Consider the following 26,452-nt stretch of genomic DNA (forward strand, 5'->3'; position numbering starts at 1 on the left):
TTTATTTAAAAGAGTATTTATTTATTTGTTTGTTTTAGAGAGCAAGAGAGAGTGTGCTGGGGATGAGTAAGGGGAGAGGAACAGAGGGAGAGAAGCAGACCCAGTGTGCTCGGTGCACACTGATATGGGGCTTGATCTCACAACTCTGAGATTATGACCTGAGCCAAAATTAAAAGAAAGATGCTTAACCAACTGAGCCACCCAGGTGCCCTGAGCATATATTTCTTTTATGTTCTTGAGCATAGTTATAATAACTGCTTGAAAGTCCTTTCTTGCAAATTACAGTGTTTGGGTCAGCAGAAGATGTGTTTCCTTGATTATTTTTTCTTTTGAGAATGGGTTGTATTTTCCTGTTTCTTCCTGTGGAGAATGCTTTGGATTGTATTCTGGATATTGTGAGTGACAAGTTGTAGAATCTTTGGATTTTGTTATGTTCTTCTGAAGAGTATTGATTTTGCTACTCTCTTTTTTTTTTTTTTTTTTAAAGCAGGTAATTAAGTCAGCTGAACTCAAACTGCAGCACTCTTGCCCCTGTGGTGGTGGCATCTCAGATTTCAGTTCAGTCCTTTTAGCTGTCCTGCCTGGAATCTGTACTGTGCTTATGTATGTCAGGGATCAGCTAGAGACTTGGGCAGAGTTTTATTCAGATTTTAGGACTCCTGTCTTTCACTCTCTTTTTTATGGTCTTCTACTTTATTTTCCAGAGGCAATGGTTGCTCTGAGTGCTGTTCTTCAAACCAGCAGAACTGTGAATTTTCCATTGGAATTTTAGTTGCCCTGCATGGCACAAGATGAAAAGATAAACATTGGGGAAAGTTGTCCAGCATTTTCCCCTTCTTCCAAATGTCAGTTCGGTCCCTTCCAACATTTGCCTGCTTTTGTTTACTCACCAGTGCCGTCAAATGGTTGCTTTGGTCTAGGAGTTATTCTTGTTATGCGGGCAGAGGATCGATCATTGGGAACTTTTTTGCCATACCAGAAATCTCAAATTGTTCATTTGCTTTTACTTTCTACAAAGATTTTAAAAGTAAGTTCTGTACCTAGTGTGGGGCCTAAACTCGCAACCCTGTGATCAAGAGTCATATGCTCAACCAACTGAGCCAGCCAGGTGCCCGTTGCATTGTTTTTTAAAAGTTGACCTTATAATTTTAGAATGGTTTTAGATTTATGGGAAAATTGCAAAGGCAGTAAGTACAGAGAGTTCTTAAACTGATTTTAGATGAAAAAAATATTTTTAAAGATTTTATTTATTTGAGAGGGAGAGAGAAAGAGAGAGCACCTGAGTGTGATCGAGCTCACGAATTGGGGGGAGGGGCAGCAGGAGGTGGGGAGAGGGACAGGCAGACTACCCACTGAGCACAGAGCCTGAAGAGGGGCTCAATCCTGGGACTCCAAGATCATGATCTGAGCCAAAGTCAGAGCTACCCAGGTGCCCCTAAATGAAAATATTTCCAAAATATATTAATGCTTCCTTGACTTCTTAAAATGCTGAATTTAACTGCCGATTAATGCCAGCATTCTGATGAATTCTGTAATGTGGCAATGACCTGGGGAACTGTTGAGGTATGGAAGACTATTTTTGCCCTTCTGCTGAGTGGCCTCAACTGTTATGCTTTTTGGATCTAGATCTGTTTTGTGTGTGTGCATGTGTGAGATGTGTCTGTGTGTGTATGTGTGATTTCTTCCCTTGCCAGCTTGGCTCTGTTGATGCAGCCCCTACTTTTCTGTTGTAATCTGTTGTAGTTTGGTAAGCCAGACAAACTTGTTCAAATAAATGTGGAATAAGACTAAATCTTTCCTGAGAGCTTAAATGTCAAGTTGATGAGTCCAGGTATACGACCTTCAGATTTCAAAGATTTAGTACAAAGAATGTAGTTATTTTTCATGTCAATTACATGTTGAAATTATGATACTTTATTTTTTTAAAGATTTTAAAATTTATTTATTTGATATAGGCACAGCGAGAGAGGGAACACAAGCAGGGGGAGTAGGAGAGGGAGAAGCAGGCTTCCCGCTGAGCAGGGAACCTGATGTGGGGCTCGATCCCAGGACCCTGGGATCATGACCTGAACTGAAGGCAGACACTTAACTGACTGAGCCACCCAGGTGCCCCTTTTCTTATTTTTCTTTTTAAAGATTTTATTTATTTGAGAGAGAGAGAGCACAAGCGGGGAAGTGGCAGGCAGAGGGAGAGGGAGAAGAGCGAGAGAAAACACAAGCAGGGGAAGAGGCAGGCAGAGGAGAGAGAGAAGCAGACTCCCCGTTGAGAAGGGAGCCCAATGTAGGGCTTGATCCCAGGACTCTGGGATCATAACCAGAGCTAAAGGCAGACGCTTAACCAACTGAGCCACCTAGGTGCCCCGAAATTATGGTATTTTAGATATATAGAATTAAATATTTAAATTAATCTCACCTGTTTCTTTTTTACTTTTAAAAAAATCTGGCTACTAAAAATTTTGAAATAACATTTGTAGATTACTTTATATTGAATGTAGTTCATGTAATTTATCTCACTTGGTGGTTGTACCATAAAATCATGAGATTAGGCAGGTAAGATTCAGCATCTCTTTCTCACCTTGGTGTAAGAAATTGTAAAAGTGATTGATAGAATGGACATCAGACATCAGACTTCAGTTCTCCTGCTCCTCAGTTGTATGACCTAAGGCAGGTTCCTAAGGCGGCTTTAAAATCCGTTTCCTGGGGCACCTGGGTGGCTCAGTGGGTTAAGCCTCTGCCTTCCGCTCAGGTCATGATCCCAGGGTCCTGGGATTGAGCCCTGGGTCAGGCTCTCTGCTGGGCGGGGAGCCTGCTCCCCCCGGCCCCCCCCCGCCCCCACCTGCTTCTCTGCCTACTTGTGATTTCTCTGTCAAATAAATCAATAAAATCTTTAAAAATAATTCCTCACTTTATCTGATTAAAAAAAAATCTGTTTCCTTATCCAAAATATGAGGGAAACAGTATCTAACTTCTTATGGTTATTGTGAGGATTAACATATATAAAACATTTTCATAATAGTGCATATCAAGTGAGAAGTAAACTGCTGAATTAAACAGTAGCTGTTAACTTGTTTCTAGGCCACTTTGGTGACATTTTCATTTGTTGTATTTGATTCCCATAGAGAGTAGAATCAAGGTTGATCCAGGCAGAAGAAAAGAGTTCTACTTTTGGTTATCTTTTTTTCCCTTTATTGTCAGTCAGTATTTTTAATTATATATGACATATAATTTGCTCCAAAGAGATAAGAAACTTTGTTCCTCCTTAGGCTTTTGATGGGTGAATATAACTTAAACATTCTGGCAGAACTTGTTTTTGTTATGGTTCTGTTGTGCTTAGATGGAAAGTCTGGTCATTGTATATCTGACACTTTGTTTTAACAAACAACTCTAGCTGAGACATTTCAGATTTTATTTGAGTATAGATTAGAGTGTTTGTTTTCATTTGCAGCTTATCTTTCAAGTATGTAACAGTACAAAAATACTCAATAGAATTTTTCTCAACTGTCATTCATTCCCTACTTTATTTAAGCTAGTCATTTTTGTGTGATTACTTTGCATTCAGCATTTTTTCAAGCAGTATGAAGAATTCTAAAGAAGTTCTGTCCTCTTTAAGCAGTTTAGTATCTTGGCAGTGGTTAAGGACAGGAATAAGATTGTCATGTGTAAACATTTTTTTTTTTAAAGATTTTATTTATTTATTTGACAGACAGATCACAAGTAGGCAGAGAGGCAGGCAGAGAGAGAGTGGGGAAACAGGCTCCCTGCTGAGCGGAGAGCCTGATGCAGGGCTCGATTCCAGGACCCTGAGATCATGACCTGAGCAGAAGGCAGAGGCTCAACCCACTGAGCCACCCAGGCGCCCCCATGTGTAAATATTTTGAACATTTATCTTCTTTTATAATTTTCTTAAATCCTCTGCCCACCAAAAAAAAAAAAAAAAAAAAAAAGGAAAAGCAAAACAGTACAGAGGTGTATAAAGTTAATACTGTCCCCACCTCTCCTAACGTATGTCGTGGGGTCAACAATATCAATTTTGGTTTGTAGCCTTTCACACTTAAGAACTGGTTTTAAGTCAAGTACGGTTATCTTTTGAAGGGATTTCTCTGTTATCCAGCAGAGTATAGGCATACCCCGACCCCTGTTTTTTTTTTTTAAAGATTTTCTTTATTTATTTGAGAAAGAGAGTGAGAGAGGGAGCATGAGAAGGGGAGAAGGTCAGAGGGAGAAGCGGACTCCCTGTGGAGCTGGGAGCCCGACCCAAGACTTGATCCCGGGATTCTAGCTCATGACCAGAGCTGAAGGCAGTCACTTACTCAACTGAGCCACCCAGGCACCCCGGCACCCCTGTCTTGAGGCTCTCCTTTACCCAGTTGCTCAAACCAGTAATCTGGGGGTTGGTTTCTTTCTTTCCTTCACTTTCCACATGTAAATCCTCACATCCTCACAAGTCTTTAGGATTGTACCCTCCCAATTCAATTTAACCCATGCATTTCTTTCTAATTGCAATGCCTCAAATTCAAGCCACATTCCAAGTCTCCCAGTGTACATTCTTTGCCAGCTCCATGTCCGCAGCCTGTTCTCCATATGGTAGCAAGTGTTATTATTTATTGTCTTAAAATGGAAGTTGGATTTTGCCCTCATATGCCCCTGCCCTTCAGTGGTATCCCATTACCCCATTCTCTGGCATTTACCCCAGGCTCAATGAAGTCGTGAAATTGTTCTCTACTTAGCACATACTTTTTACTGAGCACTTAACCAGATGCTGGGCAGTATTTCAAGAGATTGTCCTATTAACTCATTTAATTTCCTGACTATGAAGTAGGTAATCCCCATTTTACATATAAGGAAACAAAATCCCAGAGAGCTTAAGTAGTGTACCAGGCATCACACAGTAGGTTAGGTAGAATATCAAAGAAGACACTGCTTCCAGAGTCCTTGTTGTTAACCATTGTATTAAATGATTTCCTTCTGTACGGTAGGCACTTGGTGAACATTTCTTAAATAAGTGAGTAAATGTTCCCTCTGTAAGCATAAAATTCAAATTCCTTAATTTGGTCTGGAAGATCTTTCATGATCTGGCCCCTGCCAATAGTGCTTTCTCTCGTACTCACGCTGGCTCTTGCACAGCTGACTCCTTCTCATTCTTTAGGTCTAAGAGATCTTTTATGTCATCTTCTCTAAAGTAGGTGCTCCTTATCCTTATTCTTACTTTGTTTTGCTTTTGGCACTTACTATAGTATATGTTTTTAAATTGATATATTATCTGTTTATTCCATAAAAATCTAAATTTCATGAGGTGTCAGGTCTTATATGACAGTTGTTTCTCCAGTGCCAACTCCCAGTGTTTGGGTGACAGGAGGCAGGAGGTCCTCAGTAAGTATATGTTGTGTGTGGAATAAATATGCTTGGATCCTGGGCAAGGGGGTCCTGTTTCTGGGAGCTGTCCCATAAATGAGGAAGAGAGCCCATAGCTTGAACATCAGTGGCAAGAGCTACCCAGCCCACTGAAATTCCAGAGCAAAGTCTAAATGGCAGTCTGTAGAAAATAGAATTAATTATAAGCAAACCTGAGCCCCGAGTGGCTATTCTATCTCCTTTAACTTATGTTGAGAACTGTGTTTTTTCTTTCTTTACCAAATAAATGTTTTTATTCTTCCTGCTACTCATAACTGGAGATACATGGTGAGGATGATTTATGATTGTGAAAAACAGAAAACTCTACCTCAAATTGTCTTTAGCTACCAAGGAAACATATATAATATGAAATAGATCTGGGTTGGGCTCCCTTCTTTGCAATTCTCTTGGCTCTGTTGTTTTTTGGTGTTGGGTGCAGCCTCTGGCTTCGGTCACATTGGCCACAGCAGCCGCAGGTTTCATTCACATCCAAGGATTTCCTCCTCTGGAATCTTTGTCTTAAGAGCAAAGACTGGGACTGGATCTCATCACCGAGTCTTGCTGCTTATCACTGGCAAGAGGAATGGAACTATCATGGCTGACTTAGACTTAGAATCAGTCCAGATTAATTCCAGCTTTGGAGATTGGGTCATCACACATTGTGTCCCTTGAGGAAGGGTGAACAGATCAAAAGTGGGAGTTCTAGCAGCAATAAAAAGTGGGAGAATGGGTGTTGGGCAGGCAACTCTCAGAGTTTGTTATAGTGGCTTCTGTGGTTTGTTAGCTCTGTTCCAAGTTCACCTGGAGAACTAATTTAAATTTTTGAGAAGCCTTAATCTGAAAGGTTTGCCTTTTTTTTTTTTTCCCTATAGTGATCACCTGGAGTTTTTTGTAACTCCTGAGGCTTTCATTGTTAGCAATCAATAGAAAGCTAATACGTAGTAAGGCATCTGCAGCAGATGAGGTCTTATGGGAACGTTAAAAAAAAAAAAATGTATGCCATCACAGTGAAGTGACAGTCTAGCCCAGGAGATACAGTGCAGGGATATAAACAGTAAAGTAATAATACACCGTAACCATTTAAGAGATCACAAGACAACTGAATATTAATTGTTAAATAAGTGGCACAGGCTTGCTGTTGCTTGAAGTTTGTAGAGGCAGAATCTTGATCATGGTATCTCCCCTGCCAGGTAAGTATGAAGTAGAGGCAGAATCTTGAGCTCCACCCTAGATCTACTGAATCAGAAGCTGCATCCTCGCAAGATCTTCTGATGATTTGTGTTGATCTCCGAGTCTGAGAAGCCAGAGTAGAAGTTGAGCGGACATGTGACTGGTTTGGGCCACAGTGATCTAGAAAGGTTTCTTTGAGGTGAGGCTTGAACTTCACCTGAAGGACAGGGACAGCAGTGGGTATTTCTGTGGGAGAAAAGGAGATTTGAGTCACAGAAGTGTCCAGGTTCATGTGGCCCATTATACAGGACAGATGGGAGGGGATAATGGAATCATGGTACAGGGTCCTCAAGGACGTGGGTGGGGGAGTCATCTTGGGAAAGGAGAAGTGAGAACTTTTGCAAAGATCTAATTTTAAAGACTATTGTACATGTTTATTGGCTTCTTTTTATAGTTAGTTCAATTCTCAGCTGCATTAGGTTACTGAATCATAATTTGGTCATTTACTAATGGAAACAGAACTGAGAAACTACAGGAAAATGAATTCTTTCACATTCTCGACAGGTTTAATTATCTACAGTTGTAGGTGGAAGAAGCTTAAAAAACAGAGCTGTATCGCTAAAACAGGACATTTAGCTAAGACTAAATTGTGGGCTAATTTGTGTATTTTAGTGATTTCCTCCAACAGTCTTCAAGTAACCTTGAGTCTTGATGACTTTAGTAATTACTATAAATTTTATTTTATATGGTTAAGCACAGTTATCTTTGTCTTATACTTTTAGTTGCTCTTTCCTTTTTTTATATTTGAAAATAAAGTAAAGTGAAAGGACATATATTTGAATAGTTTTGAATGATTCCTCAGTTTGGTGATTAAGACTAAAGCAAGGTAACATTGAGTTTCCTGTTAACAGCTGAATTACTAACTCAGAGGAGGAGCCATGGTAAACTCTTAAAACTGAAACTCTCAAAAGCGTGATTTATTGGGGGATATTTATGACACTTTCGAGAAAATATTAAAGTGTTATTTCAGTTGTTGGGAAATGTGGCTTCTTTTTTTTTTTTTAGGTTTTATTTCCAAGTAATCTCTACACCCAACATGGGGCTCAAACTCAGAACCCCGAGATCAAGAGTCACATGCTTCACTGACTGTGCCAGCCAGGTGCCCCAGATGGGGAATGTACTTTGAGTTATACTGTATCTTATATTGAGTTTCATTTTTAGTGTGTTTTCATATTCTTAAATTACTCAGATTCAACTTTGTAGAACATAGGTAATACAAAGGTGGGAACCATGCCTTTTCTTATTCATCACTGATCTCCAATATTTAGTGTAGGTAGGGCCTTACATGGTTGATGGATGATTAAGAAATCTAAAAAATTTTAATTTAAAAATACTGATTTTTTTATCTGTCCTTGGAGATAATATATAACTGGTACAGTAAAAATGAGTCATAATTAGAAACTATTCATACAGAAGTGGAAATTAGATGAATATAAAAACTAGTAATTTGGAAATAATTTTACACTTTCAAGTTGTAAGAATAAGAACAGTACAGAAACCACCCAGTTTACCTATTAACACATTACCCCATTCACTTTATTATTTGTTCTTTCTTTTGAAGTTGCACACACTGTATTCCCTAAGATTAGGAATATGTATCTGGTATCACAAAATTATAGTTACCAGCTTCTGTAAAGCAATCTTAAACCCCCCACCTCTTTCCCCAGACCACTCCCCCACCCCTGCTGCCCTTCCAGAAGAAAAAACTAAAAGGCCAAAATGCTTAGGTGACTTACCCAAGTGTAAAGTTCCATGGTTTCTAAGTGGAAAATCCAGTCTGTTTTTCAAGTCAGGTGTTGGTCCATGTCCCTAACATCACAGAAGAATCTTTTTTAATTTATTTTATTTATTTTTTTATTTTATTTTATTTTTTTTAAAGATTTTATTTATTTATTTGACAGAGAGAGCTCACAAGTAGGCAGAGAGGCAGGCAGAGAGAGAGAGAGAGGAGGAAACAGGCTCCCTGCTGAGCAGAGAGCCCGATGTGGGACTCGATCCCAGGACCCTGAGATCATGACCTGAGCCGAAGGCAGTGGCTTAACCCACTGAGCCACCCAGGCGCCCATCACAGAAGAATCTTTTTTTTTCTCCTGACAAGTCCAGTCATTTAGTAATATAATAATTAAAATTTGTAATTGTTCTTCTAAACCAGTTACAACCATCCCACAGAATAAAAGACTTGATCTACAGAGGGATCTTTGTCACCATAATGTCCTTAACATTATATTTGGCAGTAAGATAAGCCCTTAGAATGGTTATTGTTACATTGCTTTGCTTCTTCTGCTTCTTAGTTTGTATAAATAAGAATGGTCTTGATTTTGAGTGTCTAGGTGTTTTTGTTTTGTCATTAGATTTTTATTTGAGCAAGCGAGACAGAGTACAGACTGGGGGAGGAGGGGAGGAGCAGAGGGAGAAAGGAGAGAAGCCTCTCCCACCAACCATGGAGCCCCAAGTGGGGCTCAATCCCAAGACCTTCAGATCATGACCTGAGCCTAAACTAAGAGTCGGTCCCTTAGCCAATGGCTTAACTGACTGAGCCAGCCAGGTGCCCTTGAGTGTCTAAGTTTTAAGGGCTTTTAGGTTCCTTTGGTTTAAGTTTCGATATATCCTGCATTGAGGACAGATAGAGTAGTATTCCTTTAAAGTAAGAGAGGAGGCTGTTATTTACCAAAACTGTGTCTAACGAATGGTGACCGGGTTGCTGGTCTACAAAGAGCAGAGTCCGGAAGGCATCACGAGGAATTCAAGTTCAAAGTCTGACTGTGGAGTAAACTTTCCAGTCTTTATTTTTGGCATATTTTTCCTCTGTGTAAGTATTTACCAAAGTGTAGTCTGTCCACCAAATGCATCAGAATTAGAATTGCTTGAAGTGCTTGTTAAAAATGCAGATTCCTGGACCCCACCAAAGACATACTGAATCCAGATGTCTGGAGGTGAGGCCTGGTAATCAGTATTTTATTTTAATTTTGTATTTATTAAAGATTTATTTATTTTATTTTATTTTAATTTTTTTTTAAAGATTTTATTTATTTATTTGACAGAGAGAGATCACAAGTAGGCAGAGAGGCAGGCAGAGAGAGAGAGAGGAGGAAGCAGGCTCCCTGCTGAGCAGAGAGCCCAATGCGGGACTCTATCCCAGGACCCTGAGATCATGACCTGAGTCGAAGGCAGCATCTTAACCCACTGAGCCACCCAGGCGCCCCTAGATTTATTTATTTTAGAGGGAGTGTGTGTGTGTGTGTACACGTACGTGGGGGTGGGAGGGAGCAGGGGAGCCTGATATGGGGCTAGATTCCAAGACCCTGCGATCGTGAACTGAGCTGAAGGCAGACACTTAACCGACTGAGCCACCCAGCTGCCCCTGTCACTTTTGTTTCACATTATTCATATGTTTGGGGTGGAAGACTTTTGTTTGCTTGCGTTTTATTTTTTATTTTTTATTTTTTTGAAATGAAAGATTCATGTGCGTAGTACAAATATCAAAAAGTGTGAAAGGGTTCTAAGCCCCTGTATTTGTTAACTCCTTTGGTTCCCATCAGCAGTCCAACTAAGTAGGTCATCTTATTGTTGCCATTTTGTGGAAGAGGAAAACTGGGCCCAGAGAGGCTGAATCATTTTTTCAAAGTCACACAGCTAGGAAGTGGTGGCATTCTGTGGGTGTGGCTCTTAGTTAACCGCCTTCCTCTGCTGAGTCAAAATATATAAGAATGAACTAGATGAATACATGTGAAGAGCTTGTTTGGGGAGAGTAGAGCATTCCTTTTCAGTAAGGTAAATGTTTTATTTGGAGCTCAAATAGCCTAGCCTGCAGTTTCAGCTAACCCTTGTAGCTGGGTATCCTCCTGTCATTTCACACAAATCTGTTCTTCCGTAAATTGCATAGAACCACACCTGGAGAGTAGACTCAAGGGCCTGGTGGTACTAAACCAGAAAATGGTAGCATCTGAGGTCTTTCTCATGCCCTGCCGTTGGCTGTATTTTATTTACATCACCAGAGCTTGGGATATAGTAAATGCTCCACCATGTATCCTTTGGCTCCATTTTTGGGATTAGTTCCACAGTTCTTTCCCCTTTCTTATTTTTTGGAAGAATAAAGTAGGGATTCTAATGACTAAGCGCATGAACTGAAGAGCGCATCGTTAGGCTTTGAGTTCTGTGCCTGAAGCATCTTTATAGTCCAGTAACGTTTACTAAACTCTTCCCATATGCCAGGAGCTGTGTGTACCCTAACTGATTTGACCCCCTAGTAACGTGGTGTAGGAAGTCAAGTTTCACAGATGTTAAGTAATTGACTGAAGATTACGCATCTAATAAGTAATGAGGTCAGGATTCCAATCCTCTGAATCTGATTCTCAGCCTTGTTTCCTTCATGCTCTGCAGAGCCCGTGGAAGGACGATGGCTTATTGAACCTGAGGACCTACATGGTCCTGGCATGTAGTTAGGAAAAACTGAAGAAATGAGTAATAGAAAGGAGGTGATTTTTGCCTATTTATCATGTTGTTTTGAGACTTTTAATCGAAGTCAGCGCAAGCCATTTTGTGTATTCAGACAGCTAAGTGAAATAGGATCCACACTAAAGGTAAATGAAGCCTTAAAGCTTTTAAGTTTATTCTTTTGGCGGCATGTTGTTGTGTGCATTCCCTAGCAAATGTGTCAAAGAAAATAATTTAATGGTCAGGAGCCCATTTTTACCTTCAGGTCCCAGGCTTGTCTTTCTTACCCTAGTCAACCATCACCCCCCCCCCCCACCAGTCCCTTAAACACAAAGAAAGAGAGAGGAACGAAGTTCAAGCTCACCTTCTTGGGTATTTTAAAATGACTGTTCTAGCAACTGATTAAACTAGGTTTTCTAAGTGAGCCATTCCTTAACCCTGAATTAGTAAAACATTAAAATATTTATGGCATCTGCCACTGACCCCTCTTCAGCAAGGTAAGAGTTAATCTGGCAGTTTCTGATTAAATACTGGTATTAGGCAATTCAGGAATTACAACAGAGGCCTGGAGGGAGAAGGGTGAGAGAAACCTCCCATAGCGAGTTAAACAAAACTGCCCCTTTTAGAAGAACAAAACCTAAATGAATGGGAGGATTGATCCTTTATGTCTAATATGTGTATATTTATACTTGTAATTTGTGCCTGTATATTTAAAACAGCTTTATTGAGATATGATTCATATATCATATAATGTGTCCATTTAAAATGTACGGTTCAGTGATTTTTAGTGTATTCACAAAGCTGTACAGCCATCACCACAGTCCAATGTTAGAACATTTTTAGCACTTCAGAGGAAATCCCTGTACTTGTTAGCAGTCATTCCCAAACCTTTCCTTCCTGCCCCACAAAAGCCCTAAGTAGGTAACTACTAATCTACTTTCTATCTCTGTGGATTTGCCTATTTTGGACATTTCATATAAATGGAATTGTGTCCTGTGATTTTATTTTCTGACCGGTTCCTTTTATTTAGCATAGTTTTTCAAAGTTCATCCAATTTCTAGCATATATCAAAATACCTCATTGCTTTTTGTTATTGAATACTATTCCACTGTATGGATATACCTCATTTTCTACATTTTTAATTTTGCTTTCTAAATTTAATATGTCTGAGAGACTTCTGCTTCTGGGAAGGCAGAGTAGATGAGTTGTTTTTTTTTTGCCCTGATCTATCACAGACTCAGAGCTAGAGGAGTTGGCAGCTGGAAACACCAAAAGGTGCAGGCAACACTCTAACAGAAGTCCACTCTCTCTAGCCAGAGGACCAGGAAAGGGACAGCGTAGGCTTAAGACAGAAGACTCAGGCAGTAGCTGCTCTGCTTCACACACCACAGGGAAAAACTGTGACTGTACTCCTGCCTGGGCATCTGTATAAATGTTTCTACAGAATAAACTTATACATGTGAAATTGTTGGATGAATAGCACAAATGAAGCCTTCAAAAATAACTGTTAGATTGATGACTTCAAACTATGGAAATACAGAGGAAGTTTGATATTTTCAGTCAGCTTTTTCTCTGTGTAGAGCAGGTCACTTCTAGTCTATCTTCCAGTTCAGTGATTTTTTCCTGTCTCCCTTCCATTTGGCTGTTCGGCTGTGAGCTCATCCTCTGAGCTCTTCCCCCCCCCCCCCCCCCCGGTTATTTTATTGTGGAATTTCCTACTGGTTCTTCTTTACATCTTCTCTTTCTTTGCTGAGACTTTTTTCTGTGTTTTCACTTGTTTCAAGCTGTTCATAATTTCTCATTAAGGCACTTCTACCACGGCTGCTTTAAAATCTTAATCAGCAAATTCTAACATCTCTGTCGTCCTGATGGCGACAGTACTGATTGCTGTTTTTCATTTAGTTTGCTATGGTTCTTAGTATGAAAAGTGAGTTTTGATCAAAACTTGGACATTTTCATATTATGCTATGAGACTCTGGATCTTGTTTAAGCTTGGTTTAAACTTTTCTAACACTCAAATAAGACTTCTCTGACAGGTCTCTAGAGGAGGGTGGGCGGAGAGATGGGTGACAAGGACACTGCCTTGTTACAACCCGATAGAGAATGGATAACTTGTGGCCTCCATTGATACCCCTGGGGCAGCTACCATTTCTGCTTGGCGGGGGTGGGGGTTCCAGTTCCCTACGTAGTCGCCATTGATGGTACCTCTGGTTGATTGTGAACGTCCTGACTACTGAATTCTGGGCCTCCTCTGACACCCCCCCACCCCAGCCCCAAGTGGGGAGGAAGGAATAGGTCTTCCTTTTACTGGCTGGCAGGGTTGAAACACCTGGCTCCTTCCTTGGCCCCCTTGGACACCATGCTGGAGGGCACATTACAGCCTCCAGAGGGGTGATTGCATGAAATTGAGAATAAAATGATGTAGATTATAAAAAAGTTATATATAGTGTGATCACATTTTTAAGAGAGAAAAGTAGTACATACACAGAAAATAAAAATCCAGAAGATTAAGCAACTAGTGAATGGTTCAAAGGTAGGGGAACTCTGACCTTCTGCAAGGGTTTCAGTTTTTAATTACTTTTAAAATAGTGAGTGTACTGTTCAAAGTGGTAAAAAACAAAGTTCTTTTTTTTAAAGGTATACTTTTCTTAGGCGCTGTTATTAGATATACCTACATGTTAATTTTTGTTATAATAAAAAACTGGGTGTAGAATAAGGTATCCTGATTTTCAGGGTATAATGCTTTCCGCTATGCCAGAACATCCTCCTCAGTCGATTGTACCAATAGGTTATGTTCGACGTAGTTCATATTGAAGAGCATGCTTTTGATCCTTTCCCTGGAGTGGTATTTTATTGAAATGTTGAAATGGAACTTTATTATGACAACATGCATTAAAGGGGGAAGTTTTTTGACTTACAACTTCTGGAGATTTGAATCTTTCCAGTTTCACTATATTTGATGAAAACATTATCTGGTTATTACTTCTTAATTTTCTCATGCTATTAAAAGTTCAGAAAAACTTGTACTTGGCAGTTTTTCTTATTTGAATTGTCATGAGTTTTGGCAGTAGTTGTTTAAATAGCAGCTTTTCAGATCTATCTTGAAAAACGCGTACTTTCATTTGTGTGTGTGTAAAAGAATAGTTTTGTAGAGGGTATGAGATATGCAACAAGCTTTGGATATGCCTGAGAGACTACATTGGTAAAATTATCTAGAAAATTATAGGCAAGGGGGGGGGGTGAAAGGAAAGGGGCCATTTGCATCCTGACTAAGTCTTCATGTAGCGTCCGTGTCCCAGGATCCTTCTGTCTGAACTCCAGCGTAGGCTCTGCAGACTGTCGTAGGAAATGGTGGTGTGGTGGTTTTGATCTGTAGCTTGTCACTGTTTTTCTCCAGCATGCCTTGGGTTTAATGTCTTTCCAAGTGCCTATATATAATATCTTTATTGCAAATTCTTTACCAATATAATTATTTTAACACTGCTGTGACAGGCATCTTGGGAAAGTATGGTTCATTCTACAGATAAATGAAGTAGGACAAGGTGAGTCAGACCTGTTCTTTGTCTACCAATCTTTACTGTTTTTTCAGTCAGTCTGAAATTTGGTACACGTTTTCTTGTTGTTCTATTTCTGCTGCTAAGCATGTTAATACCAGGAGGGGAAAACGAAACAAGAATGATAATAAGATTTGAGTATCTAAGGCCACAACCTTGTATAAAAATATTAATCATCAAGCTATGTAGAAAGATGATATCTTAACTTTTTCTTATCTGTGATAAACTCACTTGTATGTTATCCGTGTTCTATAGGTGCTGGGATGGCTGGCCTCTTCAAAAAAGCAACTTTGAGTTCCAGTTACATTGTATCGTAGGATGACTTAGTACTATGAACTGACTTGTACTTTGAAAAAGGACTCATCCTGACCTTCCCACCCCAGTGTCTCCCAGTGTGTAGAGCAGATGCTTTGCTTTGTGATCTCCTTGGGCGCCTGTAAGAAAACGAGGATTCCTGGGGCCCAACCAGGAATTCTTCTGAATCAGAATCTCTGGCTATAAGGCCCAGAAATCCTCATTTAAATTTAAATTTAAATTATTCTTAATCACATTAGAGTTTAAGAAGTAGACCTTCTTTAGGAAGTCAAGTTTTTGCAAGTTGCAGTACTAGGAATTAATGTGATTTACTCTGACTGCAGCTCTGTGTATGTTTCATTTCTGGTAAAGAATGATTAAAAAGAAAAAAAATGAATTCAGTTGTAACTCTCTCATGCTGTCTGTTTAGGGTAAGGTTCTGGGATTCTCTTCTCATGCCCATGTATTTTGTTAGTTGTGTTATGTTTCATCGGGTAACTGCTTTTATTTATTTATTGTTTTACTCCACCCTGTCTCCCTATTAGTTTAGGAATTAGTAACTCTACTAATGTAACATCTTACTGAAATGGCTTCTGAATATTTTGAGAGTTACTTTAGGATAATAAACAGAACTTGAGCCATGCATCTCTGAATGAGCTGTTGAAAGTTTTATTTTTGGCTTTCTCCACAGACTTTGTGGTGGAGATGGCTGTGTTGCTCTGTAGCATGCGTCAGAATGTTCTCTTCCACCATGCTGGCTTGCTTTCCCCGTGCCTGTGCCCGGCTTCCCCCTTTCCTCCTTTTGTAAACTGGCGACATATGTGACAGAAGTAAAGATCTGTTCCACCACCCTGATTTTTAGGAAAATTCTATCTCATCATTGAGCTAGGGGAAGTTGTCATCTGCTCCACTCATATTAAGTAGGGTTACAGATAGTTTTTTTTAATAAAGATATCTTGTTTTCTTGCTCCTTGAAGGAATGTGTAAAACAGGATATGGGATTTTATAATGAATATTTTTTTAAATGGGTGGGCGTTGGTGATTACTTTATTAACTCTTTGGAAACCTGCAAGTTTTCTCCTTTATGGTGCCCTATTAAAAAAAAAATACCATCTCACAGAACAGGAAATGACTTAACATTTCATAAAATTAATTAAAAAGGCTAATTAAAAAATTCAGTGGAATTAGCACATTTAAGCGCTTATTAGCTATACGTTATAAATGACTACTGTATTTGGTCAGATCATTTCTACCATTGCATAAAGTTCTCTAGGACAGTGCTGTAACAGAGTGGCCATTTTTAAGAAGATGGGGCGGGGGATGCAAATGAAAGAGCAGAATAAGCGACCTGAGTTTCCACCCTTCCTTCTACAGTGCAACTTCTCCTGTTTTCTCAAACCCTTGCGTATAAGTCAGAAAAAGGTCTGTTGTTTTGAGTATCACCACCTTGACCTTCTCCAATGTTGATTTCTCTTTCCCAGGCTGGCAGTGATGGTGAAAGCATAGGAAACTGCCCCTTTTCCCAGAGGCTCTTCATGATTCTTTGGCTCAAAGGAGTTGTATTTAGTGTCACAACTGTGGACCTGAAGAGGTAAGACTTGGTTGCAGTTTGAAATCAACTTAAGTTGAGTATATACTGTTTTCAGTTTGATTCTCTCCCCATTTCTCACTTTGCATATGTTTGTTTTCTAAAGGAAACAAATATATTTATTAAAGTTGAGCTGATTTGTGGACAAATTTAACTTGTATAAATATTATGGATAACTCACAGTGTCAGTAAATTGCATTTACTAGGCAGTCAGTATTTTTAAGAACTTACTGTTTACCTTTAATTTCAAGAGCCGTACCAGGAGCTAAATTTTAGTGTGGATTCACTAAAATTCACTAAAATTTCACTGGAAATTGACTTTCCAGTGTAAACATGGAGCTCTGAAGAACTTTCTAAGCAGACAGCTTACTGGTTTAGAATGTTCCAAACACATGGTGTGTATAATCTGAATCCTTGAAGACAAGAGTGGGGTTTTAGGAGGGTGAATGCTGCTCTGGTCTGTTTGATTTATTCTGCTTTTCAGGGAATAATGGGAATTTTCTGTAATATGATTTTAACCATATTTGGTTAAATATATGGTAAAATAAGAGTGATTATCTGTGGCCCTGTGATTGGTCTTGCTAATTGAAGAGTTGTCTCTGGCTCTCAACAGACCAAAGTGGAGAGGGCTGGGAAGAGCCCTGATAAAGCGTAAGCTCTCCGTTTACTCAGGAGCTTCTGTTGTTCCTTAGCAAGCAGGTTTGAGGTGAAGGACGTTCATAATTAGGGAAAAAGACACTTAAATCAAGGGTTAAGAGCAGTTACACTAACAGAAAATCTAGGATTGGGCAGTGGAAATGTATTCTTCTTGACACAAAGGCAGCAACGTGGTTTGTTGCTTATTATTTTAAGCGAATCAGTCACGAACAGTGTCCAGGAAAGACTGTGGACGGGCTGTCACATGATGCGTGGTGGAATTCATGTGTGTTATTCCTCTGGGTGTCACCAAGCGAGTTATCTGGGAGCTGTCATCCCGTTCCCAGTTCTCAGCTGGCATTCCCTGGACTTCTGTCAGTTTCTTACACTTTATTCTTTAGTTACTGCTAGTGCACTTCTTTGAGATTTTTGGAGACTTAAGATCTATTTATTGAAAATAAGCCATGGAGTCTTCCAGGAACCCCTTCAGTTACGTATGGGAATGCAGAGGTAAGCCTCTGGGGATAGTGAGAGCTCAAACTGCGGGCTCTTTCAGGGATTTACCTACCTCATTTTGGACAGAGCTGCTGTAAGAATGAAATAATTCATGCCTTTACCCTTCTATTACTGTTTTTTTCTCCTTACATGCACTCAGAAAGGAAGTTTCTCAATGTAACTTCTAAAAATAGACCATACTACCAGGCACACACCCTAACTGTGTCTTAAAATACATGGATTTCTCCCATTCCATTTTTGGCTTGGAGCAAGTGAGTTGACTGCCACGCTTCGAGAAAGCCTTCTTTGAGCAGCTCAACACAGTGCTTGATTGTGTTTCCTACCGGTGATAGCGCCGTGAGCCAGGGACTCTGGTTCAGGAGAGGAAGTGGACTCAGAATGGCTGTTTCCCTTTTCCTGTACACACTCCTGAAGACATTATTTCTGTATGTTGGTTGATCTTTGAGGACTTGCAAGTTCCAGAGTAATATACCTACGTGTAAAAAGTCACCCATGGGAGGCAAGATGAAAGATCAGGGCTTCCTAATTAGTCAGTATTACCATCCAAAGAAGATGTCTGTTTATTTTCTAGGGCTTTGTATAAAATCAACAGAGAACACTTACAATTGGAGCCTATACTGGTTTTCTTTAGAAATCTTAGTTCACTGGTGCATCTAAAACATGCTTCCCGAGGGCCAGGGAAAGTGTAGAAGTAGTACATGACTGCGAATCCCCTCATCGCCCCCAGACCCCAGTCATTCGCTTTCCCCTCGCAGATAACACTGCATTTTGGTTTGGTCTTTATCCTTCCGGACCTTTTCTAGGAACTTAGACACTTAGAGTCTTGAGTGAGATTTCAAGAGAGTGAACATGGGCTCAAAAAACTGTTGTAAGATAAAGTTGTCACAGAGGAGTAAAACACCCTGTAATAAAAAAGTACCGTTCATAATCTTAACGTTAATAATCTTAACGTTAAAACTTTAGATATGACTGTTCTTATAAAATTGTGGGGGAGGAAATGCCTCTAGGGCTTATTTTCTTGCTTTTCCCAGTAATTGCTAATTCCTTGCTGAAGAGGACTGATCGCAGAACTAACCGTTGGTGGAGAGCAGTAAGACTCGATTGTGAGCTATTTAGAGGCCCACTCTGTGCTCTGAGAAAATTATTGTTACATGACATTTCATCCATAAGAACAAACTAGTTTCCATTTCTGGCACCGTGTGACACGTTCCCTTTGAATGGCAGTTGGTGTTAATGGCTCTGCTGGTGGTACCCCTGTGCCCCCGTGAGGCTCGGCACAGCCTCCTGTTGCTTGCCTGCCAGTGCTGCCTTCATGCTTTGGGGGGAATCATTTCTTTCTTTCTTTCTTTTTTTTTTAAAGATTTTATTTTATTTATTTGTCATAGAGAGAGAAGCGAGAGCAAGCACAAGCAGACAGAGTGGCAGGCAGAGGCAGAGGGAGAAGCAGGCTCCCTGCCAAGCAAGGAGCCCGATGTGGCAAGGAGCCGAAGGCAGCCGCTTAACCAACTGAGCCACCCAGGTGTCCCGGGGGGGAGTCATTTCTAAACCTCATTTTCTGTTCGCATCACAGTTGTATTGCAGAACTTGTAGATTAAAAAAAAAAAAAATTCCCAGGTTTCAGAAGGATTTTAAGCTTACATCAACCACCATTTAAGCAAAACCTTCAAGTAAATATAAATGAAAATATTAAAATATGGGGGCATATTTAAAGATGTTATCACGTGTCATCAAATGGGAGCAGTGGAGGAGGGAAAGAGACCTGGTTCTGTGTGGAGAGAGCCCTGTCACTGGTTTCCCCAGGACGTTGGGCAGAACACCTCATCTTTGGAGGGCAGTTATCTCATTTTTAAATTCACGGAAAAGGAAGGAGAACATTAACATATCTTCTTCTTCAGTGTCTACTGTGTGCTAAACACCATTCAAGGTCCTTTTCACTACTCATCAGACCATTTTCAGATCTGTTGTTGAATAAAATTCATTGTTTTATATCCTACTTCTAGGCTGACAGGTTTATGGCATTGATGAAAATGTTTGAAGACTTCTGCTACCTTCATCACGCCCAGAAATTTCTTTTTTTTTTTTTAAAGATTTTTATTTATTTTATTTATTTATTTTTTATTTATTTATTTGACAGCGAGAGAGAGAGATCACAAGTAGGCAGAGAAGCAGGCAGAGAGAGAGGGAGAAAGCAGGCCTCCCCACTGAGCAGAGATCCTGATGTGGGCCTTGATCCCAGGACCCTGGGATCATGACCTGAGCCAAAGGCAGAGGCTTAACTCACTGAGCTACCCGGGTGCCCCACCCAGAAATTTCTAAATCAATGATCAGCATCTGTAGATCAGCAATCACAGATAAGCCTAAGAGACAGGCAAAGGGAAGAGAAAGAAGAAAGTGTGACAGTAGTAATCCGCCATCACCCCTATCTATTATCTTTGTCTCTGTTTCTCTGACACAGGTGCACGTGTGCACACACGTGCCCGCGTGCGCGCACACACACACACACACAAGATGCTGACTTGGATATAATGAGTGTCACATAGTTGTTAGGTAAGCTTTTCTATTTAAAAAAAAAAAATATTTGTTTGTTTATTTGAGTGAGGAAGAGAGAGAAAGAACATGAGAGATGTCAGCGGGAGAAGCAGCAGACTCCCTGCCGAGCGGGGAGCCCGATGTGGGACTCTATCCCAGGACTCCAGGATCATGACCTGAGCCGAAGGCGGTCGCTTAACCAACTATGCCACCCAGGTGCCCTAGCTTTTCTAGTTTTGAGAAATGAGAGTGGAAATGAAAAAGAAATTAGTTTTTTTTTAATTGATGGCACTAGTTTATTTCCCTCTTAAAAGACCAAATGCAACCAAATGAAGTGAACATAACCTCAAGATTTTATTGTCTTCATAATATAATAAAATATGAAGCTAAAAAAAAAAATGAAGCTTAGAACTAGATCACTTGGCCCTTTCTCTTCTTATCTCCTCCCAGTTCAGAACGCTTGCATCTCTTAATAGCCAGCATTCTTTTAGATCTGCAGTTGGGCTGAACACATTCAAGCCTCAGCACAATCTTCTTTGTAGTTTTAGCCTTTTTCTGGAAAATCAGCTTTGTAAGCCAACCATAGCCACTCTGCTTCCTGTCATAACACCGCTTTCCCTGGGCATAAAGAGAATATTTTTTCTTTCTTGTACTGTGTCACTTTGTGGGGCTTGCCACACTTCTAGAAAGCCCAGTGGGTTTTAGGAATGTTCACCACGTTTGTGAGAGTGCTGTCGGTATGGAAAGAAATTAGTTTTTTTTTTTAATTAACTTTTTATTGTAAAAGCAGTGATACCTGCTATATTACCAGTGAATAAAATCCCTCTTCCGTGATAGTCTCTGAGAAAATAAATAAATTGGAGAAGACTGCTTTTAAAAGATCTGGGAAATGTATGCTTCTGTTTCCATGTCCTCCTTAAATGCTAAAACTTTCTCATCCTCTGCATTGTCACAAATGGTTTCCTTCTGCTTCACATGTCAGCATACCATTTGTAAGATATTGTGTAAGACTCACTTGTAAGTTGCTGTAATAATACCAAAGTTTTGGAAGCTAATTAAGATAGTTTAAACTTTAACAATTTTGTAACCATTTAACATGGAGCCATAGAGCCATAAAACTGATAGTTTTGCCTATCTTGAAAGTCATTTATAAACTCAGAACAAAATCTCTTTTCTAAATAGATTCTTCAGATCGTTTGTCATGTTTCTGTGGTTCCATCCTTCTGAAAAATGGCTTCAGCAAGCTGAGAGAGCAGTTTGGTTTCCAGGTGGTGACAGTGGTGTGAATGACACATACAGAGAGACTGAATGGAATGGGACAGGCCAGCCTTTCCGAGAAACCCTGCATTTCCTGCTGTTGGCCAGTCAGGAGTACAGACTCCCTTCTTTCCCTCCATGAGGTTGACTTGAGCTACGTGAAGCCCTAGTTACCCCTGCAAATCAAGATATGTGTTTCACAAACGCATTCTGAATCATAGAGGTGCCCTATGTGTGTGTTTTGAGGGCGAGGGGACAGAAACACGGAGAGAGACAGACAGACATGGACAGTCATACAGAGAGAGAGCACGCTTCACTGCCACGTCTTACGGTCTTTTTCAAAGTGATTTCAAAGATGATAGAGCCTGTTGACGTCCCTAAGAGCTGAAGTAGAAAAACATTATTGGTAAATGCTTTTTTCAACCTATCAGTGTATAATCTCTCTCAACTGTGTTAAGAAAATCTCTTAAGAATTATAGAAGCTATATTTGAAATCTTTTGATGGGTCCTGGTTTTTTTTTTTTTTTTTTTAAGATTTTATTGTCAGAGAGAGAGAGGGAGAGAGAGCGAGCACAGGCAGACAGAATGGCAGGCAGAGGCAGAGGGAGAAGCAGGCTCCCCGCGGAGCAAGGAGCCCAATGTGGGACTTGATCCCAGGACGCTGGGACCATGACCTGAGCCCACGGCAGCTGCCTAACCAACCGAGCCACCCAGGCGTCCTTCCTGTTTTGTTTTAACATGATTGCTCTGTAAATTGACGTTAACGTAGACAAAGATTTAGCAGTATACCATGTATCAGTATAAAACCCTTTAACTATTGCATTGGGACACTTAGACCAGGACTTAGTAACCGGGATCTTGGTGTGTATGTTTTGGTGAATCCATGATTCATTCATTCAGCTGGTGACTTTAGTCAGAATATGGCAAACTTAGTGAAGAATAATTAATAAGAGTAAAGTATTCTGAAACAAATGGAGAATTTTTTTGTGTTAACTTTTTCTTCATACTCGCCATACAGCGTCCAGTATTTTCTTGATTTGTGTGGATGAATTTTATGCTTTGAAAATCAGTACCTTCAAAAAGAACTCAATTAAAAATAGAAGTTTTAGGGGGCCCTGGGTGGCTCAGTCGGTTAAACATCCGACTCTTAAGTTTCGGCTCCAGTCACGGTCTTGGTGTTGTGAGCTTGAGTCCCAGGTGGGCTCCATGCTCAGCAGACTTGAGTTCTCTCCCCCACCCCTTACCATGTACACATACACACGCTCTCTCTTTTTCTCTCTCTCAAATAAATTAATTAAACCTTTAAAAATTATAAGTTCTACATACTTAATATTTTTTCCCTCCATTTAGTGGAGTCAGCTTGTTACAAAATTAGGTCATCTTTAAACCCGAGCTCCAGTGTCCTGTGGCCCTACTGCACTCGTTTTAAAAGCAGCAGCTGGAACTGAGCCACTGGCCCAGTGTCTCCAATTGTCGCAAGGGTACCGAATTAAACTTTAATTGAAATTAAGCCACTTAAGTTGCTTAAAGTATTAGGTCCCATGAGGTTCCTCCTATTCTTCCTTTCCCTCTCTGTCTCGTGTTATTTTGTTTCTCTTTATTTCCTTTTCTTCAACAAGAAGCAAAATGAGAGAGAACAGAAGAATTTTTTTTCATCTACTCTGACCCCCCCCAAAAGAGAGAGAGAGAGAGAGACTACTCAGATAAATAAGTAACATTAAAAACAAGAAAACCCCCAGACATTGAAGAGTATGTGTGCTCTTATCTTATGGCATGAATTATAAGCACTTTGCTTTTTTTAGATGTCACTTAAGGGAATCAGTTTGAATGTATCGTTGAGTATTTATTGAAGGGCTTTTATGAGCTAAACCACAGATGTCCTGAAATTTTTAGCCATTGCCTGTCCATTCGGTTTCATTTCTGTCCCACTGCACTTTCAGAAATGTTAAGTTTCTGTGCAGCGTCTGTAAAATGAGCCTTTGTGGGTCAAACAAAACACCTGAGGCCTTGGGAGTACAGAGTGAGATTCTGCTTGGCTGATGATTCGATCCAGCTTCTAAGTCACCTCTGTGCTTGTAGCTTGAAGTCCGTTGATCCATTTAGATGTGTCCAACTTTCTGTTGGGACCTACTTTGACTTGGAGTAAGGACCCAACATGTTTGCTCTTCATCTCAACACTTAATCCTAGAGAACAGTTTCATCACCTTTGTTTTTTAAAAACCGAGACAGCTTTTCAGCAGAAACAAAATGGACTATTCACTAGTCCCTGATATTAGTAGAAAATTGGTAGTCCTTTGCTTGATTTCACTTTACTTTATAAGACTCTCTCTCTCTCTCTCTTTTTTAAAGATCTCTTTATTTGAGAGAGAGAGAGTGGAGGGTCAGAGGGAGAAGCAGACTCCCCACTGAGCAGAGAGCCCTATGTGGGACTTGATCCTGGGGCTCCAAGATCATGACCTGAGCTGAAGGCAGACGCTTAACCGACTGAGCCACACAGACACCTACCTTATAAACCTCTCTTAATCCAATTTCTTATTGCCATTCAGTTAATGCTAGATAACCAGTTTTGAACCGTCAGACTCAAGTAGAGTTTAAAAACTGCCAAGACTCATCTCCTGCATAAAGCTGTGTTAATGTGAGCCTGAAAGCAGGCATGCATCTCATTTGTATGCTTTGGTTTAGCTCATGTTCTTATTTGATTTGATCTTCACAGGCAAAGCAGGTCTTACATCGCAGTACAGAGCAGGAAATCAAAGAGGTTGTGATTTCCTTTGTCACATAGCTGGTGGATGGCAGAACTATCCAATTTGGGGCTTTAATCAGCCAGGTCCTTTTTATTCAGTCGTTGGCTCTTTCTTCTCTACCATGCCAACTCTATCCCTCCCCTAATAAATATTTTTATTTAGAGAGCTAAAAGGTGTCGTAATTTATTATAGAATAGACATTACTGGACGCCTGGGTGGCTCAGTGGGTTAAGCCGCTGCCTTCGGCTCGGGTCATGATCTCAGGGTCCTGGGATCGAGGCCCGCATCGGGCTCTCTGCTCAGCGGGGAGCCTGCTTCCCCCTCTCTCTCTCTGCCTGCCTCTCTGTCTACTTGTGATCTCTGTCAAATAAATAAAATCTTAAAAAAAAAAAAAAAAGAATAGCCATTACTTATTTTGTTTCCCTCCCCCCATGGGTTATTGTAAAGCATCTATCCTCTCTCCCTCTTTAATAACTCTACCTTATTCATGAAAAAATTGTTTGTAAAACACAGATGTATGTTATTACCTTACATTTAGGTATTAAGGGACTGTTAGTCATAAAAATGTTGATGAATATATTTTATAACTTTGGAATGAGAAAAGTCTTATTTATTTATTTATTTTTTAAGATGTATTTATTTAGGGGCACCTGGGTGGCTCAGTGGGTTAAAGCCTCTGCCTTCGGCTCAGGTCATGATCTCAGGGTCCTAGGATTGAGCCCCACATCGGGCTCTCTGCTTGGCAGGGAGCCTGCTTCCTCCTTTCTCTCTGCCTGCCTCCCTGCCTATTTGTGATCTCTGTCTATCAAATAATAAAATATTAAAAAAAAACCGATTTATTTATTTATTTGAGAGAGTGAGGTGGTTGGGGGAGGGCAAGAGAGAGAGAATCTCCAGCAGACAGCCTGCTGAGCTTGGAGCCCAATGGGAGGCTCCATCCCATGACCCCGAGTCATGACCAGAGCTGAAACCAAGAGTCAGATGCTTAACCAACTGAGCCACCCACTTGCCCCCACCCCCCCTTTTAGCTTTAAAATGTTAAGATTTGAGGGACACCTGGGTGGCTCAGTGGGTTAAAGCCTCTGCCTTCGGCTTAGGTCATGATCCCAGGGTCCTGGGATGGAGTCCCGCATCGGGCTCTCTGCTCGGCGGGCGGGCTCTCTGCTCGGCGGGGAGCCTGCTTCCTCCTCTCTCTCTGCCTGCTTCTCTGCCTACTTTTAAAAATGTTTAAAATGTTAATATTTGAAAATAAATTATACACTCTGAACTGTTAGGGTGTCTGGATCCTTGGTTATGTACAAGGTCTTGGTGAGTTGAGGAAGAAATAAAGTGAGCTGTGAGTGGGAATGTGAGGGGGACTGAAGACCAAAGATGGCGTGGTCTGGGACCTGTTGGACTTGTTGGTGATCAAAGAGCAGGTGGTCAGGGTGAGAAGTAAAAAGGACTAACCAAACAAACCAAAGAAATGAAACCTAGAAATGGACTAGTTCTGATCTGGAGTCGAGTACTTAAATGAGTTCCAGGAGTTTCATGGCACAAGTCACCGTTTAAATAAATGTGGATCTGAAAGACTCACTCAGCTTTCTTGTATTCCTGTCATCCTGTGCTCAATTTTACCTTCTCAGACCAAAGCGTGCTCAGGAAAGGAATCAGAATTGAATATCAAATCAGATTTTGACTTTTAAAAGTCCTTTTTCAGAGCTTAGGTACTTATACAAGTTGATAGAAGATATGTTTTATTTTTCTTTGGTTTTATGTTTTATGTTTTATTTTCTTTGTGAGGGAGATGGGCTCCAGAGCTTGGATGGGGGCGTTCTGAGCTAGAAAATTTGGACTGATCAGATCATTAATAAGCCTTTGTATTTTGGGAATGTAGTCATAGACACAGCACATTCCAAATCTTAATGGGGTGGAGGGAGAAAAAAAGGGGAAGGGACTGTGAAGGAGTATGTGTAAGACCAAGGAAAATGGATAAACTGGGATGAGTAGAGATTTTGAGGTACACTCTATTTTTAAAATCCTTTTCAGTGACAAAGTATTTCACCTTCATGGTACACTTAGAGATATCCTTTGTTCAAATTCTCTGCATTTGTGTTAAGGAAGGAAGGAAGGGCTATAATAATAGGTAGGGGGGAAAGTTCTTTGAAGCCGTTTTTTGGTGCCTTTTTAAATTTTTCAGTTTTTTGAAGTTTATCTTTTTAATTATGAAAGCTTTTGAACATATGCAACAATAGAATAAACTTCCCTCTAACTTCAACTCAGTTATTAAGATTTTACCC

At 40.3% G+C, this 26,452-nt stretch overlaps 1 protein-coding gene and 1 long non-coding RNA gene across 2 annotated transcripts in view; both read left to right on the plus strand.

Moving 5' to 3' along the window:
* CLIC4 (chloride intracellular channel 4) overlaps nt 1–26,452 on the plus strand; it is a 70,504-nt gene that overhangs the window by 17,627 nt on the left and 26,425 nt on the right. The window contains exon 2 of the mRNA XM_082684720.1: nt 16,385–16,494. Coding sequence (XP_082540846.1) covers nt 16,385–16,494 — 110 coding nt within the window. The remainder of the gene's footprint in view (nt 1–16,384; nt 16,495–26,452) is intronic.
* Nucleotides 459–6,721, plus strand: LOC309841587. Its single transcript, XR_014299201.1, has 3 exons — nt 459–2,262; nt 2,760–6,548; nt 6,599–6,721. It is a non-coding gene; the product is annotated as an uncharacterized lncRNA (long non-coding RNA).

This window comes from Mustela nivalis (genome assembly GCF_964662115.1).
Source record: "Mustela nivalis genome assembly, chromosome: 10".
Lineage (NCBI taxonomy): Eukaryota > Metazoa > Chordata > Mammalia > Carnivora > Mustelidae > Mustela > Mustela nivalis.